Below are 16,960 nucleotides of genomic sequence, written 5' to 3'. Positions count from 1 at the left end.
GTCTGACATTTTGTCAATTTTAAGTCCACCAGGTCACTCAGAACAATTTGGTGCTTGTGTGTTCCAGATGAGAGCCAGCTAGTGTCCTTAGTGGAGGCCTGCTGGTCAAAGGTCATATTGGAGAGGCAACGCATGCTTGAAGAAACCTATAAGATAGAGATCTCAGCGAGCCACAAAGTGCAGACAGAGCCTGTCGGCATGACTGACATTAGTCCTCTTTGGGAGGAGATGGCACGCAAAGCCTGGCTTCTACACACAGGTTAGTTCCTGCCATGGGAGGTAATGCCTGACCATTAGTGCCATGATACTGACATCTAAACCCTGGCTTTCTTTCAGAGTATCAGAATAAGAAAGTGGCCAGCAGCTCTCAGAAGAAGTTTGACATCAGCAGTGCTCTTCGCTCAGCTTTGGGAAAATCAGTTCCAGAGTCAGTAACTGTAGAGGTAATTGTGCACTTACGTTGTCTCAGTATTTGGTTCTTCTGCACAGAGCAGGCCCAAGCTCTGTGACTGTTGCCCCCTGTGAGGATTGTGGGGTTGTTACCTTTCCCATGTGTCTCTGCATCCTAGAGCTCTGTGCCAAACACTCATCCCAAAGTCACCACTATCCTTGTGCTGTGGGCCATCCAGCCCTGTGGGGGTGTTTGATTATTTCTTTAAATAGATTTGGATTATCACAGCTGATTGCCCCTGAGTGGGCATTGTAATTGATATCTGTTAGGCCAATCCATGGGAACACTCACTACAACACACTGTTTGCAGCTGAAGGTTAAAGACGCGTTTATTGTTGTTTTTTCCCCCCGAAAAACACGTGGCCCACATCATTAGTTCCCCCACAACGCTTAAGACGTCGAGCCATCTGGAGCAGGGAGCAGGGACATATTACTCAGGCACACAGGCATGAAATTACCGCGTCTGTGTGTCTGTCTCACACCCTTAAAGTGTGTGTGTTCTTGCGCACGTCTCTTGCCCACAGAAATCGGGTTGGCAATTATAGTGGTACCAATCTGATGAAAACATTATTCATTTGATGTTATTCTTTATCATATCAGTCTTTGACAGGCTATCAGAGAGGGTGATGAATTGTTTTTCCATCTGAGATGCAGGAAAGAAGAGGGAGGAGAATTTTTTTTTTTTTTCCCTCTCTGCAGTGAGTTGCACCACTTTGCTCAAAATAGGTTGCAGCATGCACTGAGTGCTCAGGAAAAAAAATGGAATCATCAGCTACGGTCAGCCAGTCAGCTCCTTTTTTTTTTTTTTTTTTTTTTTTTTTTTTTTCCCCCATCCTTCCTCATGAAGAAACAAGTGAGTCATTAATTAATTTCTGGATCATCAACTTATGACCTTTGTTTGGCATGTGACGAGCTTATGGGGAGTCTCTTTTCAGACACAGGATCCATGGTTGCATAGAGCACTGAGCATAGTTTCTTGGGCTCAGAAATGTACATTTGTTGAACAAAAAAGAGTTTTAAAGCCCACTGTAGGTAATGAATGAGAATATAGAGACTGATAGGCAGACTGTGTCCTCAGTCAAGCTTCAGTGCAATCCTTCCAGAGATTTATTTCATCACCGAATGCAGTTTCCATAATCATATCTGTGTCCTCATATTAGAAAGATAATTAACAGCACTAATGATCACGTTAAGTTCATTACACATTCACTGCCAGCCCAGAATGAAGTTGACATTATGTTGCCTTATCATCAAAGGTGGCGTATTGTTGGGAAGTCATTAAAATGGAAATGAGTGTGATGTTCTGATGTTAATTGCAGAGGGAAGAGATGAGTTATGTATTTAATGCAGCATTTAAAAAGCCAATGAGGTTCCTATCTGCTAAATGGGGTAATTAATGCTATATATTACTTATGTTTGTCAAAATGAAGGAATGAAATTAGGAGATGATGACGCCGACTTGCTGTTTATCTGTCACAACATGGCTCTAGCTTGCAAACTTCATTATTACACTCTTTTCTGTCTGTAATATTTCTATAATCTCCCCTCAGATTACCCCTTTATTTCTTTTTCCCTACAACTTCTCATTTGAATAGGCAGTCAGTCATTTAGAGAAACACTTTTCATTCTCTGGCGAGCTTGTCAAAGTTTGGAACATTTTTGGGTTTCACTTTTATTCTCTCCCCCCCCCCCCCGAATTCTTTTTCCTTTTTCCTGCATCTCTTGTAATGCAGAACTAGTTGTTTTTCCTTTTATTCTACTTGAAATCAATTATTCTGTTCGTGGGTTTATAGTTCACAAAATAGAATTAGTATCTGTAAATAAGACTCTATATAAAGACTTACCGCATTTTCATTCAGTCAATTAAACGGCTTTCCTGGGTCAGCTGTGAGGATGGACACATGTTGTTTCACTAGTCTCTCAGCGAGCACTGCTGTGATGATGGGCTTAATGAAGCAGTTAACAGTCAGAATATGATCCCAGTGTGTCTGCTGAACATGAGCATCCTGCAGTGTCAACACGGCTTTGTTTTATTTTTTTCCCTCATTTTTCATTTCTATCCTCTTTTAATCGACGCATAAACTCTGACTCGCACAATATAAAAGCATAGACACACACTTACCTTGCCCTTTACGGTGGTGTGGCTCAGCAATATTAATGTTTATGTTAATTAGATAATACCAACAAATGATTACATTTCCAGACAGGGTTATTGTAAGACTGTAGCCACTAGCTTATTTTGCCCAGTGAATGCAATTTAGAGCAGATGTAATTGTATGAATGCATTGTAATTGCATGAAGAAACAACAATACTATTATGCATATACAATTTATGTGAACATGATGTGTACTGTGTGTGTTTGTACGATATGAGCTGGGGGAAGAGTGATTGTGCTGCCCCTCTTTTCATTTGCACCCATCAGGTTACTCTTGTTGCTTTGCAGGAGTTTTTGTCCAACATGGAATCGCATCGACAGAGAGGCTACAAAGTGTTGGAAAAAATGAGGGCAAACCACTTACAGGTTTGATGGAAATTTTTAACATGAATACGCTGCAGTGTATTTTATTACAAATTTAAAAGCGGGTCTAATGCTGTTTACCTCTGTGGCTCTTCACCCCCCACTATTCTGCTTCGTTTCGCAGGTACGTGCCTCTGAGTGGGAGCATCTGAGCTTCACATGGCTGAAACTGGAGGCCGAGCTGCTGAGGGAAAGAGCCGTTTTCGGACCTGGCCCAGGAGTGCTGTTGAGCCAAGATTGGGTGCAAGACGCTGCTGAAGGACGCAATCGAACGAGATCACGTATTCGCAGAAAGACTCTGAGACAGTCCAAACGGGTATAACACTTTTGTGTGAATCACATTTGATGTTCAGATAGTGCACAGTCTAACCTGTTACAATGTCATATGTTTTTACAACAGGCGCTAGGAATGCTGGGTATAAGGCCCGACATGTCCGAAGTTGGCAAAAACAGATCAGAAAGTGACGCGGGTAAAGATGATACCTGATTGTTTAATTTATTTTTTTGTACTGACTCATTATGCTCAGTGGGGAAATGTATTTTCATTCTAACAGAGCCTAAGCTCTTGTGTGAAGTTGCTGCTGAGGTTAAAGACGAGGAAGAGGATGGAGGACATTTAAGTGATCGACTGACTTTTTTCCCTGCACTGAAAGACACACCTGTTATCACCGAGGATCTACCCGACCCTTTAGCTCCTGTGCCCTGCTCCCTCACGCAAGACTGCCCGGACATACGTGTCATCCTGCAGGAGCTGCTCCCAGGAGAGGAGGTACTTTGGGTTGGAGTGTGTGTTGGTATGCTGGGCTGCAAACATGGTCCTAAAAAGAAGCACAACTGCTTCCCACCCTACTAATATTCACAATCATAATTATCTGATGTAGACTAAGGGATTCCAATTGCCCAGTGCTGCTATCAGAATTTCATCTTTCCTCATTAGTATAATGTTTTAATGTTGAGGCCCAGCACAGCTCTTCTCATTCTTACAGTGAGTTAGAAACCAGTGCACATGTTGACAGGGACTCTCATCGCTCCGGCAACCAGCCGCGGCTTTTAATGTTTCTGACAGAAGTATTAATAAAAACAGTAGGAGGTGATGCAAGCTGTCTTACATCCGCTTAGTAAGTGTGTGATGTGTGCAAGTGTGTCCTGTTGTCTTGCAGTGGTTGAGTGCATGAGTCCTGCTGAGCTTCCTGTCAAATGAACACAGTCATTAGCTCTGAAAAATGCACACACATGCACAGACTTAACACACACACATGCAGTAACACACAAAGGGAGACCCACTCATAATTAGCTTGCCAGCGCCAATAGTGTGATTATGACAATAATGTGTGTGGGGAGAAATCAATGGTCTGACATTAGGGCTCTTAGTCAATAAAAGTCCTCCTTTTCTCTCCTTCTTCCCATCATCAGCTAAATCGCTCTCAGACTGATAATGCGTATCTGTCCAGCGCACAGTAAGGAGATAAGGAAACAAGTTTATTGTTATGTATTTAATCTTTGATAACAATAAATTTAACTATTTTTTTTCTGAAATATAGTCATTGTTGGAGACAGTAGGCTGGGTGCCAGTTTGCTTTCACTGTTGGAAACTGCTTCACAATCTGAACATGATATAACTCAGTGCAAGATTTCTCTACCATGTCGCTAAGACTCACTCACCTTGACTCTTCTTAAACACTTAAGTGATATTATTCATAGCGTATCCCTGCGTGTGCATTCAGACAAGAGGTTCTGATCACTTATCAGGTTTTCTATTGTGTGTGTGGCAGTGATTAATTCTCCTAATAATGGCCAGGCAGGGCCTTCTCCTCCACGTGTGTGTGTGTGTGTGTGTGTGTGTGTGTGTGTGTGTCTGGGGGTAAGGAGTCTGATTTGATTAGTATAAATTGTGAGGAGCCTGCGGGTGTGTAAGGGCCCCATATGGTTTTTGGGCGCTATGTCTCAGAGGGCCTGCAGAGGGGCCAACACATGGAGACAGCCAGGTGCATGCACTCGTGGTGAAATGAGGGGAGACAATAGAATTATCCACGCATTATCACAATGCAGTTAGCATTAGCTACAACCAGTACTGAAAGCAGCATGTGGGTTCACTTTGGCACTGGATGGAACACACACTGCTGGAAAAAAGGGGGCCGGGCCTGCTAAACCCCATCAATCAGTTCAGATAATGAAGTGTTCAACTGTGTCTTTTTAATAATGATTAAAATATGTGATTAAAATGATCAATCAAATAAGGCCTGAAGTGCCTGTGTTGCTGCCATGTCATGTCCTTAGAGATTGAGCGAGATGGGCGCTGATGTGGATTGTGCTCCTCACATGGGGTTTAATGTATATCTCCTACTCTATGCTCAATGAAATTCAGTTTGAAAGGATTTTACTGGCATGAAAGTTCAAAAGAACAAGTTAATTTCATTTTTATTTCATTTTTATTTATTTAAATGGGACAGTGCAATTTAACATAGTCCAAGTACAAAACATGACACTGATGTAACGCACATACGTTTATAGCTGTTGCTAATTTTCAACAATTGTCCTATGTTGGGCTTACAATCACAATACATACATTGTAAAGTACTTTACACAATAACAGCAGTATGAACATTAATGCAAGAACTCTTTCTCTCTTGCTGTAGGTAATCTCTAAGATATGTGTTGTGATGGTGAGCGGCCTCAGAATCACAGAGGGTTTGCTGCTGTTTGGGCAGGAGAGCCTGCTCTTGTGTGAGGGATTCACCCTCAGCCCTGCTGGAGATGTTTGTTGCAGGAAGCACCACCCCAGCAGGTATAACTGTGCATGTTTACAGTTCTGCACACCATGGATCTTCACTTGTCGGTCATTCATCATCCTGTGTGTCTCTTTCTGCCAGTGTGAGGGATTCCTTTATTTCTACCATGCTAAATAAAGACCTGCCAGCAGCCAGTTGCAAATGCTGGCTGTATGAAGATATCAAGGAGGCACGCTTCATGCGTTTCCTTTTAGAGGTCAGACACCCATACACCTACAGATATCAATCACATTTGATCTTAAACTTCCTCTTCTTACACACATTTTATTTGCTCTTATCTTTGTGGAAAAGCGAATCTGATAGAATTTCTGTTTAAAGTGGGGGAAAATATGCACTTTAAAAAGGCTACTGTCCCTCTCTCTGTAACTGTAAGGATGATGCTATTGAGATCTTCATGAAAAACGGTCACTCAGCCTTCCTGGTATTCCTGAATAAAGACCATGTCTCTGCTTATAAAAGGTAACATATTTATATATACTGGATAATAAGAAAGATTTATTTTCAGCATTCTGATCTTTGTCTTTGGTCTTTTTCTCCCTACAGGTTGAGCAGAGTAGTGCCAGCCTTAAAGGGCAGAGGAGTTGCTGAGGTCATTGCTAATGCCAAGTAAGTGTCATGCGTTTCTTAGAACCACCCATAGGCAATATTTCAACAAATTTCTTTTTAATCATCAGTAGAAACATTAAGCTTACAAAAAATAGTCACAGCTTGATATAATGCACACGCCTATTAAATGCTGTGTGACTGACCTATCATTCCATCCTTTCCTGCTGTTTTGTTTTTTGATAAGTTGACATCAGGAGACCTGCTGGTCATTTGACTTGCACACATTCAAGCTTTTCTCGTAGTCTCCACAAATCCTGATTGACTGTAGCCACTGAGTTTGGTGCCACCAGGCCAGGAAATGCGCTTTTCTTTTTCTTTTCAGACATGCAACTATCTACTCCTTCTGCTTCCCTTCCCCTTCTCCCTTCCGCACCTCCTTTAATAAGCTTTTCCCTCTCTGCTTTACACCTTTTAAGGCAGGTCCTACACAAGCTGCTCTCATGGACCAGATACACATCCTCCTTATGCTCTGACTTTCCCTTCAGTAATGTCTCATCTTTCCTTTGATGGTATGATAGAGGATTTCGTTTCACATTCACCTTGGTGAGGTTGCGTAGGCCTTGCAGAAATTGTGGTAACTTTTTAAAGAGATTATCAAACAGGCCCAATTCTTGAAGATTTTCCAAGGCCACCAAAGTGAGAGGCAGGTCATCAAGCTGATTCATTCCTAGATTGAGACTCTTCAGATTAGTCAGGGAGCCCAGGGTGGAGGGTAAACCTGAAAAGGTTAAGCAGTTGTTGGAGAGGTTTAGGTGTGTAAGTCCCCTATGGTTGCCAATGGACTCGGGCACAGACACTAGCTTGTTACTGTGTAGATCCAGCCATCTGAGTGATGACAAGTCCCCAAAGTTTTCTGGGAGTTTCTCTATGAGGTTGCGGCTCAAGTCCAACTCGTCCACAAAGGTTATCTTGAAGAGGCACTTTGGGAATATGGTTATTCCCATGTTGCTAAGAACGAGTCTACGCCGTCCATCTGGGGTCGTGCGTATAGCCTTCTTTGCAGTTTTGAGGGTCACCTTTGTCCCTTTTGCTTCCTTTCTCTTGGGCATGGTACTGCAATGCACAGAGAATTACTGAACAAGTCGGTTTAAAATTTCAACTTGGCCTCCCTTTTGAGATTATTTCACCAAGAGACCAATTTACAATAATTTATCTAATCTACACCACCACACAGTACTCTAGCAAACAAAAGGGTTGTGAGTTTATGCGTAAAGATGTGAGCGTGTGTGTGCGTTGTGTGAGGCTGATGTGATTTATTCAAATACACGGGCTTATGTAGGCCTCGGGCGGTGGGGAAAGCATGCTCTCTGAGGAATGAGAGCTCGAACAGCGTGTGTGTCTCCATGAGTGTGCATGTATCGCAGTGTTGTGACTGCACTAGTGCGTGCTCACCCAGTGTTGCCCATGGGGGTATTTAAGAGCATGACTCTCTAATTAAGGCTAATGCTGGGGAACAATAGGAGAGAGGCGACACTGGGTAATACAGCAAAAACAAATGAGTGCTGATGCTCCCTCACCATTCAGTGGATTGCGTTGCTTGGCTCTTCTCAGGCAAGAAAAGTGTGTGCGTGTGACATATTGCCATGCAGGTGTGTTGACAGACATGGATGCGCTGTGTGTGTGTGTGTGTGTGTGTGTGTGTGTGTGTGTGTGTGTGTGTGTGTGTGTGTGTGTGTGTGTGTGTGTGTGTGTGCAAAGAATCAAATCAGGACTTTGATAAATGATAGTTGGTGAGTGTTGGGAGTGTAATGAGGGCTTCGCTCTTCTCCCCTCCCTGTCTAAAAGAGCAAGGTGTGTGTCTGTTTGTGTCTGTGTTACACCCCAAGGCCCTCTCTCGCCTCATTCATCATCCTCAGGATGAGAGAGGTTATCCACTGGTGCTTGTTCCCATTATAACTCCTATAGAAAACTATTGCATGAAATTATTGCCTGCAATTAGATAACACGTACTGAGCCAAATGCAATGATTGATTTAGTGCAGTTTTACAAAATATTTGGTCAGGAGTTATTGGCGTTCGAAACGGACACACTTTAAGAGGCTCTTGATCATTTGAACTCATTTCCCACGTGCATCCTTATTTCATCTTTGAGTTTCTGTCTGTACTGTACTTTTAAGACTTTCATCCGCAGTTTGTTTTAGGTGCAATATGCCTTTAATTGCCAAGCCAAATGAAAGGACGGACAACAAGAAGCAACTAATCCTTACAGTACTTACAATTTAACAACAAAAAAAGCATGGCAGTACATCATATTGATCATAGGTCTCACTTGTAAATGAGACATTGAGTCTCAATGGGGCCACCTGTATAAATAAAGGTATTCGTCTAACAGTTTACAGTTTATAATTTTAAGGGTGTATAATGTCAAAACATAAATAACGTATACATACCATGCTAATGCTAACATATAATTCTAGTTGTCTGACTTTTATTGAAATGTTTTAAGTATAACAACTTTAACTAAAATAGTGTTTTCTGTGTTAGTGTTAGTCTAAGTTTGTTGTTGTTGTCTTGCTTCATGATCATCACTTGTTTCTGACCTGTGTGGCTATATAAGATTTCTCTTTTAAGTTCTAAATTTAGACAACAGTAGGTTATTTGTAAGGATAGCTTTAGAGCTTGGACTTGTACCACTTATTATCAAAATGGATGAAGGCAGGCACTTACCATATTTTTCCCTTTGGATTGTTGTTAATCAAGTGAAGAGCATTCCTTAATCTTCTGTGAACTGGTTGCTCATCTCACAGTCTCTCACTTCTGTGCAAAAAACAAAACACGTTTTATTGAGATGCAACACCTTCAAAGTACATTTACAATGATCAGTACAATTTGGTTGGTATGTGAAAGTTTTTGTGATTAAATGACAAGGAAAGACCATTCTTCTATATCAAAATTTTCCTTGCCTTCCTGATCTGAACGGGGATAGTTGAGGTTCTTCTTGTTTTATAACGTTACTTAGCAACTGGGCTGCTTGGCGCCTGGACTTTATTGCCCTGTCACTAGTCCACAGAGGAAGAGAGGAGATTTCAGGAGCAGTTGATCACTTTCCTTATTTAGATTAAGCACATTTAGGCAGGAGTATAATACTGAATAAAATGTTTAGTCACACTGTTATTAAGTATCTATTTTCTCAAGCCAGTCATACACTTTCTTGTAATTAGAGATAAGCAAACTGGTTTAGTTTCTTAAAAAGCAGCTTTTATTGTAGTGCCTGAAGAAATGGGGCAAATTCAGCATGTCTGTTCAAACATCAGTATCACCTGATATGGATCTGTCTGGAAATAAGCTGACATTTAGCAGTGAACAGCTAAAAGACTTTAAACAGTTGTTACTTTTTGTGACTTTTTTGTTTCCTTCTCGCAAAGAGTGGAATCAGAACCTAAACAGGACAAATTGACCTGTCAGCATTGATATTTCCCAGTCAGTTATAAAAAATAACTATACAACAATACAATACCTAAATAAAGTAAAAACAGCTGACACCAAGTTAGATATTAACCGTTGTTTCTCATTGCTGGGAAACAGGAATTTCACAAGATGATGGTGCCCCTGTTGTCCAAGTAATCATCAACTTCCGTTAGGGGAAAAATGGTGCCACATGTCAAAACATGCCCTTCAAGTCATCAAATCTTCTTTCAAACATTCCAGTTTGCTGAAGTAGCTCCAAGTCAAAGAACCTAGTCTTAATTACCTCGTTTCCTCATCATGTGCTATATCCTTCACATGTCTGCTCACTATTTATGCTACATACTGTAGCTCACATCAGCCCCTTAACTGCTCCTGCAGCTGTGTACACACACTCTGTTTTCCAAGTTCGCTCACTCACCTCAGCTACGCTGCTGTTGCTGAACTCTGCTGTGCATACATTTAAACTGTGGTTGCTAGGCAACAAAGCAAGCAGGAAAACTTTGTGTTGATAGGCACTGCTCAGTGATCAGCTTCTGTTGCTAATTCAAAGTATTTTCTCTTGTTGTGCTTTAGAAAGACTCCTGTGGTTGAAAAGACGGCCCTTGTTAAATGGCAGGTAATGCATGTTACGAAGTTGTTTGTGCTCACAGATTGTTTTGGGAAGACATCCATTGCCAATGTTGAAGGAGCAGCCAACAAAGTTGAATAAATGGCATTGATGTAATCCACTTTATTCTGAATTGACTTGTTTCTAAGTTGTTTTTTTTTCTTGTCTGTCCTTTAGAAGGGGGAGATAAGTAACTTTGAGTACTTGATGCATTTGAATACGATTGCTGGGAGGACATACAATGACTTGATGCAGTATCCGGTTTTCCCCTGGATCATTGCTGACTACAAGTCAGAGGTAAACCTTACACATGACGTCTCTGTCTTAAATATTGTCTCAAACTGTGGTTTTTCAAGAGTCCACAACCAGAAGCTAACGGGTCTGCAAAAGATTTGCTCTAAATTGTAACAATTTACTCTATCAATCAAAAGTGCATCAATGAAGATGGGGATTGTTAATTCTAATTTTAAAAAAGCATTTTGTGTCCATTTTTATCCTTCCCTGCTGTAACTGCAACATGTCACATCAGGTGTCACTCATTTCTCTCAGGGTGAAACAAATCCTTCCTGCTGCTCTGTAGCTTGGCTTAGCAAGCTATCCGGTGAGCCTGGAGAAATTTCAGTCGGCCCAAGTAATACCAAGTCCAGCTAAATTGGTCCAATAAATGTAACGAGATCCTTTGAGGGAGGTGGGGACAAAGATGTGTCAAATGTATGATTTATCTGTGTCCTTCACAGATTCTTGATTTGTCAAATCCTGCAACGTTCCGGGATTTGTCCAAGCCGATGGGAGCTCAAACAGAGAAAAGGAAACGGATGTTTATCCAGAGATACGAAGAAGTTGAAGGCAAAGAGAGTGAAGGTATCCATTTGGCTCAATTTTATTTACTTGTACTGCTTTATTCATGTCACTGTTAGTATCTTTAAAGTGATTTTCTCTAACAGACCTGACAGCACAATGCCACTACTGTACCCACTACTCCTCGGCCATTATTGTGGCATCCTTCCTTGTCAGGATGGAGCCATTTTCGCACACCTTCCAGGCGCTACAGGTGAGTCCAATAACAGAAATTTAACAAAATACTATTTGCATGTAGGAAAAAGTAGACCTTGTTACTGACATGTCTGTAAAAGTGGTTTAGATTAAAGATGATGACACACAAAGTATAAAATTCAAGACTTTTCATTTGGCAGTCACATTTTTGCCAGTTAGGCATCATAACTTCACATTATTATTAAAGTCCAGAATTTGACCAATTGGAGCAACTCTAGCAGCAAAAAGAAATATTAACCATTTTGCAGAGGTTCATGTCATTGCTGTGGAGTGCTGTGGCTCATAAGACTGAAAACATGCAAAATTTGTTGTGGTTGATAAGGTTACAGCATAAATGAGATCATTAAAGAAGTTTTGTCTTAATTTGTCAGATGAAATGACGGGGAAAGTTGTGTTCAGTATGTTTTAGTAACCCACAGGGCTTTCTGCAAACCCTGTGCTTTCGATGCCCACTGGCATTCATCACATTGTCATTTTTTTTAAATGTAATCTTGCTATTAATATGAAACTAATGTGAGCTATTTTCAGCTGTCCAGATCCCATTTTAATGCTGTTTTTGGTACAAAAACAGATTATAAGGACATTTTAATATGTATGCAAATAATTACACATAGCGTCCAAAAGAAGCCAGTGGAAATAGCCACAGATGTTACCAATTTACAACACAGCATCCAGTTGATTATAATGAAAAGGCATGCATATTTGATAGTCAGAATAAAACAATAAAGATGTTGAATTAGGAAGCCTTTTTGTCTTCTGAAGCACATAATGGGTGTGTAGTAATATCCATAACTGGATTTACATCTCTAACCCAGTTTACCAGTATATATGCTATTTTCATTCATTGAGGTAATTGTTTTACTCTAAATTACATTCACTCTCATGAGATTCGCATCACAGATGATGGAATTTTACAGAAAGATGAAAAGCTTTCTTCTAATGGTAGCAAATATTCTGTGCTTACATAATACAATAAAGAACATAAAATATGATTCTCTGCACTGTATCAGGCAGACTGCTTTATTAATATGCCCAAAGAAAAGTTTATCTCAGTGATGTTCTGCGGGTCTGACAGGGTTTTGTCTGCTCTCCTCACAGGGAGGGTTTGATATCCCAGAGCGGATGTTTTACAGTATAAAGAAAGAGTGGGAGTCTGCCTCAAGAGACAACATGGGGGACGTCAGAGAGCTGATCCCGGAGTTCTTCTACCTGCCAGACTTCCTGATCAACTCCAACCAAATCCAGCTAGGTCAGCTTTTTGAATCCTCTGTGTACCTAATGTTCGTAAATGAAAACAAAAGAATGTAAAGTGATTAATTCAGACTTCCCTACCCTGTCTCTTGTTTTTTTGTTTTGTTTGTTTTGTTTCTGCGAGGTCAGAATGTGTACTGTATGTCCTCAGTCATATATGCTACATACAATCAGCAGTCACTTTATCAGGTGTACCTTGCTAGTAAAGGGTTGGACCTCTTTTGCCTTCTGTGCTGCCTTCATCATGGCATACATTCAACAAGGTGCTGACCTTGTTGAAAACACCAAATATTGACATGAAGTTGCTGCACAATTGTTTGCTGCCCATCCTGTTCTGGTGACGTTTGACTACAGTCTGTGTGCCCACATACACCCAATTGCTATCATGTCATTGGCTTTTTGCATATTTGCATTAATAAGCAATTGAACAGGTATATCTAATGAAATGGCCAGTGTATTTTCATCATGTTGGTGATTAAGCAATGATTCAAATGAGAGGAACTCCATGTGGAGTTATGTCCTGATTGGATTCTGAAGCACTCTATGTTAATTTGCATATGAGTGATCAACGATATTGCAGAATTTGCTATAACTATTCTTCTAAGCTTCTGGATAATAAGCTGCATAAGTGATAACAGATATGAAGCATCCAAAGAAATGGTGTGAAATTTAATCAAATCATTTCTTTATAATTCTTTTGTTGCTTAACTGATGAACTAATTAGCTTAATTTGAATGAAAGACGATACAGTAGAAACTGCACATGTATCCCACAGATTGACTGATTAGGTTTTGCATACATTTGTTCATGGTAATGAGGGAGCATATAACAGATCACACCACAGTGGTTTGCTGGAGTGTTCGTTGGCCATCAATGAAGGTGTGGCACAGAATAATAAGCTATATTAATCTCTGGCCTGTTCCTATTACAGTCATGTCATTGGTCTTTCTTTATTTGGCAATAAAAATATATAGTATGCCACATGAGGATACCACTTTTTTCCCTTTATTTTTTTTTAATCAGAAAGGCCTTAAACATTTGCAAAGCCAATTTGATTGTATATTGTTTCTTGGCACATTTTCGCCAGTTGGTGTCAGTCAGTGTAATTGCATGAAGCCGTTGGCAATATTGTGAATGGCATTATTCAAGTGTTAATGCATGTATATGTGTGTCTCTGCACACAAATGACACGCAAACAAAAACGGTATTTACTAATTAAAACACTGCTTCACCCATGTCACCAGTGGCTCCTCTTGATTTCTTTTTCCTACACAGTTCACGTAGTCAATAATGCATATGTGTGTCTTTTTAGGCTGTATGGAAGATGGCACAGCTCTGGGAGATGTCGAGCTACCTCCATGGGCAAAAGGTGACCCCCAGGAGTTCATTAGAATCCATCGAGAGGTCAGTGACACCTAGACTTTCCCCTCCAAACCGCTAGCCTGGCCTGTTGTGTACTCTGACTTATTTACCCACAACACCTAATAATGATAGTCATTACCGGCTGATGTATACAGAAGATTCACTGTATTAAGTATCTCCGCACATACATTCACTACATGTGTGGCACTGTAATAGTGTAGGTTGCAGTTTGTTGTTCATATCACAGATGTTGGTCAGTTCAGTAAATTCTCAGAAGGCAGTTTTGTCTCGCTGAGTTTGGTTCAGTTATGTTCTTGTGGTACTAACTGTTAGTCAAGTATAATGACCAGTTGTTTTCCTATACAGAAGATGCATAAAAAGGCATTTATCTGAAGCTTAGATGACAGACAATACAGGACAACAAGCCTATTTAACAGGATTCGGGGAACACATACGACTCTCTCTTTTTCATAATGTCATTATTTCTGCCAGTTGTTGATTGGTTGAATATTCTCACTATCTTTCTTCTTTTTTTCCCAGCTTACCCTCATCTATCCCTCTGTGGGGTTATTGTACCCGTCTGTTCATTTTCTTTCTGTTTCTACATGATGACCCTCCCTTTTTCCATTCCTGGGGCATATGTGATGGTTATCACTCTGTAATCTACTGAACTACTCTTATTGCCTACCATTCTCATAAAATTAGTGACTTTAGAAGATTTTTTTTTTTCTTCCACAGACAAATTAACTCAGGACAATATATCCTTGTTATGATACTTTTTTTCTTTTTTTCCACCTTTCTGTTCATCCAGGACGTGTTTATTAAAATGTGGCGCTAGGATATAGCTGGTCATAATGCCCACTTTTCCTCATTAACTCTTCAAAACCAATCTCTGGCTAATTCAACCCAAATCATTCTTTAATTGTAACATGAAGATATGCTCATAACACAGCTGTTCGGTCTCTTGCTGTCCTGGACTTCTAAATTGACTTTTGGAAGGAATTGTAGGGTACCTTAATAATTTGATTGGCTGTACAGTCTTAGAAGTTTTGTGCATTGGTGTCATATTAGCAGTTTGACTGATGGTTTGGGGACCACAATAATAACGAGTGCTAAACACTGCTGGGTTTTTTTTTGTTTTGTTTTTTTTTAAAAGACTGTTGTATGCATGTTTTAATAGCTTTATAATATTATGTGACTAGATGGCTTTAGTTTGTGCAACAATCTCCTGCTCTGTTTGCTTTAGGCACTGGAAAGTGACTATGTGAGCGCCAACCTACACCTGTGGATCGATCTGATTTTTGGATATCGGCAACGAGGTCAAGCTGCAATAGAAAGTGTGAACACGTTCCACCCTTACTTTTACCCCCAGAAACGCTGGCAGGACACTAAAGACCCTGTCATCAAGAGCACAATCTTGGGATATGTCAGCAACTTTGGACAAGTTCCCAAACAGGTTTAAAAAAAAAAATGATGATAATAATAATGTGACGATGAATTAGTGTAATTGGAGTATATTTACTGTATTATGTATTTCCCATAGCTCTTCATCAAGCCCCATCCGCCTCGCAGTGGCTCTAAGAAAGAAGGGTCATCAACACATCAGCCAACTCCATTTTATTTCAAACTGGATAAGCTAAAGACTCCTGCGCAACCATTCAGAGGTATAACTAAACACAAAGATGTTCAGAGAATATGAAACATATCTTAGAGAATTTCTGGCTTCCTGCCCCTCAAAAGCTTTTTTCCCCCTTCTTTGCTTTTCCTTTCTTTTCTTTCTTCCTTAAAATAAAAAATCTTTATTGTAAGCTGCTTTGTTGCTACAGGCCTTGGTTTCATATTTGGTGTAATTGCGGCAAAACTGTCAAACTATTCTAGTCTTCAAACTATGGTATAAGATAAAAACAAATCTTAATACAGCCTCATGAATGATACACATTAAACACTTTTATGCTGAGTAAACTAAATTGAATCAATTATAGTGATCTTCGTTGTTTTGCATTGTTCCACCTTTATTTTATTCCCTACTATTTGATGTTGGTTATTATACACCGGATGTGCCCAAATCTTAGGGGAATCATTGAAATGGAGTGAGAATGCCCATAGATTAATTTACACTACAGAAAGATAGAAGCTATCTGTTAGAGCTACAATATGGAGATGACTCTGCTGCTGAGCCCTACTTAATAATCGGAATATCCCTATAGGCCCACTGAGGGATAGGAGATGAATCTGCGAATGCTCAGGGAGAGATTCCTGCATATTACATTTCATATTAAATCTTAGAGTGTCTGATCTGATCAATAAGCAGATAGAGATGAATAGGACGAGGAACACTAAGAACGAATGCAGACAGAGCTTCTTTCTGGGGATTATAGAAGCAGAACTGGCAATCGGATGTAATGATTTTGCCTCTTCCTGCATGAATAGGTCAGTTACAAGCGCAATCACTGCCTTACCCCCAGATGCAGGTGCCCCCTAGGACCAAGCCTCAGCTCGTAACCATGAGGATGGCTGTTTTAATTGCCCAGTTTTTCTGTTCTCTCTTTAATGAAACACTTTACAAGTTTACTGAGATACGAAACTCTTTAATATGATATTTTTGAAGAGCTATTATCTTTATTACAGGTACACGTAATATAGAAAAAGGTCATTTTCTTTACTACTTTTTTTCTTTTCTTTTTTTTAAGACTATAACATTTTTGTGTTGGGTTTGACAAGTTATATATACTGTTCTAAATATTACTGTAGAGCTGTCAAGAGGCCCGGTAGGTCAGATACTGTGCTTGGAAAAAGAGGTCTTGGTTCTGGAGAAAAACCAGCTCCTCCTGTCACCGCTACGGTGCTGCTTCTTCAGCTGGGGATTTCCTGACAACAGTTGTGCCTTTGGAAACCATGCCACAGAAAAGGTATTA

General features: G+C 40.2%; 2 protein-coding genes across 5 annotated transcripts in view; one reads left to right on the top strand and one right to left on the bottom strand.

The window, feature by feature from the left end:
* Window positions 1–16,960, top strand: part of wdfy4 (WDFY family member 4) — a 46,110-nt gene that overhangs the window by 26,115 nt on the left and 3,035 nt on the right. For all 3 annotated transcript variants that reach the window (XM_026189274.1, XM_026189275.1, XM_026189273.1), the window contains 19 exons: window positions 68–259; window positions 337–443; window positions 2,896–2,973; window positions 3,095–3,286; window positions 3,371–3,440; window positions 3,525–3,739; window positions 5,607–5,755; window positions 5,841–5,955; window positions 6,133–6,218; window positions 6,303–6,365; window positions 10,346–10,388; window positions 10,557–10,676; window positions 11,117–11,240; window positions 11,324–11,430; window positions 12,531–12,681; window positions 13,996–14,087; window positions 15,292–15,501; window positions 15,589–15,709; window positions 16,797–16,954. In XM_026189274.1, the coding sequence (XP_026045059.1) occupies window positions 68–259; window positions 337–443; window positions 2,896–2,973; window positions 3,095–3,286; window positions 3,371–3,440; window positions 3,525–3,739; window positions 5,607–5,755; window positions 5,841–5,955; window positions 6,133–6,218; window positions 6,303–6,365; window positions 10,346–10,388; window positions 10,557–10,676; window positions 11,117–11,240; window positions 11,324–11,430; window positions 12,531–12,681; window positions 13,996–14,087; window positions 15,292–15,501; window positions 15,589–15,709; window positions 16,797–16,954 (2,393 nt within the window). The remainder of the gene's footprint in view (window positions 1–67; window positions 260–336; window positions 444–2,895; window positions 2,974–3,094; window positions 3,287–3,370; window positions 3,441–3,524; window positions 3,740–5,606; window positions 5,756–5,840; window positions 5,956–6,132; window positions 6,219–6,302; window positions 6,366–10,345; window positions 10,389–10,556; window positions 10,677–11,116; window positions 11,241–11,323; window positions 11,431–12,530; window positions 12,682–13,995; window positions 14,088–15,291; window positions 15,502–15,588; window positions 15,710–16,796; window positions 16,955–16,960) is intronic.
* On the bottom strand, window positions 6,372–10,222 carry lrrc18a (leucine rich repeat containing 18a). 2 transcript variants are annotated; one of them, XM_026189278.1, is made up of 3 exons: window positions 10,191–10,222; window positions 9,032–9,121; window positions 6,372–7,418 (listed from the first exon to the last, which is right to left on the bottom strand). In XM_026189278.1, exon 3 carries the CDS (start codon window positions 7,412–7,414, stop codon window positions 6,572–6,574), a length of 843 nt encoding a protein of 280 aa, XP_026045063.1. In that variant the 5' UTR covers window positions 7,415–7,418; window positions 9,032–9,121; window positions 10,191–10,222; the 3' UTR covers window positions 6,372–6,571. The 2 variants fall into 2 exon arrangements, with proteins under 2 accessions (XP_026045063.1, XP_026045062.1); XM_026189277.1 differs by having other exon boundaries at window positions 10,056–10,215.

The sequence above is a fragment of the Astatotilapia calliptera genome, chromosome 13 (genome assembly GCF_900246225.1).
Source record: "Astatotilapia calliptera chromosome 13, fAstCal1.2, whole genome shotgun sequence".
Classification (NCBI taxonomy): Eukaryota; Metazoa; Chordata; class Actinopteri; order Cichliformes; family Cichlidae; genus Astatotilapia; species Astatotilapia calliptera.
Note: the sequence above shows the minus strand (reverse complement) of the source record. Positions and strands in the feature narration are given on the sequence as shown.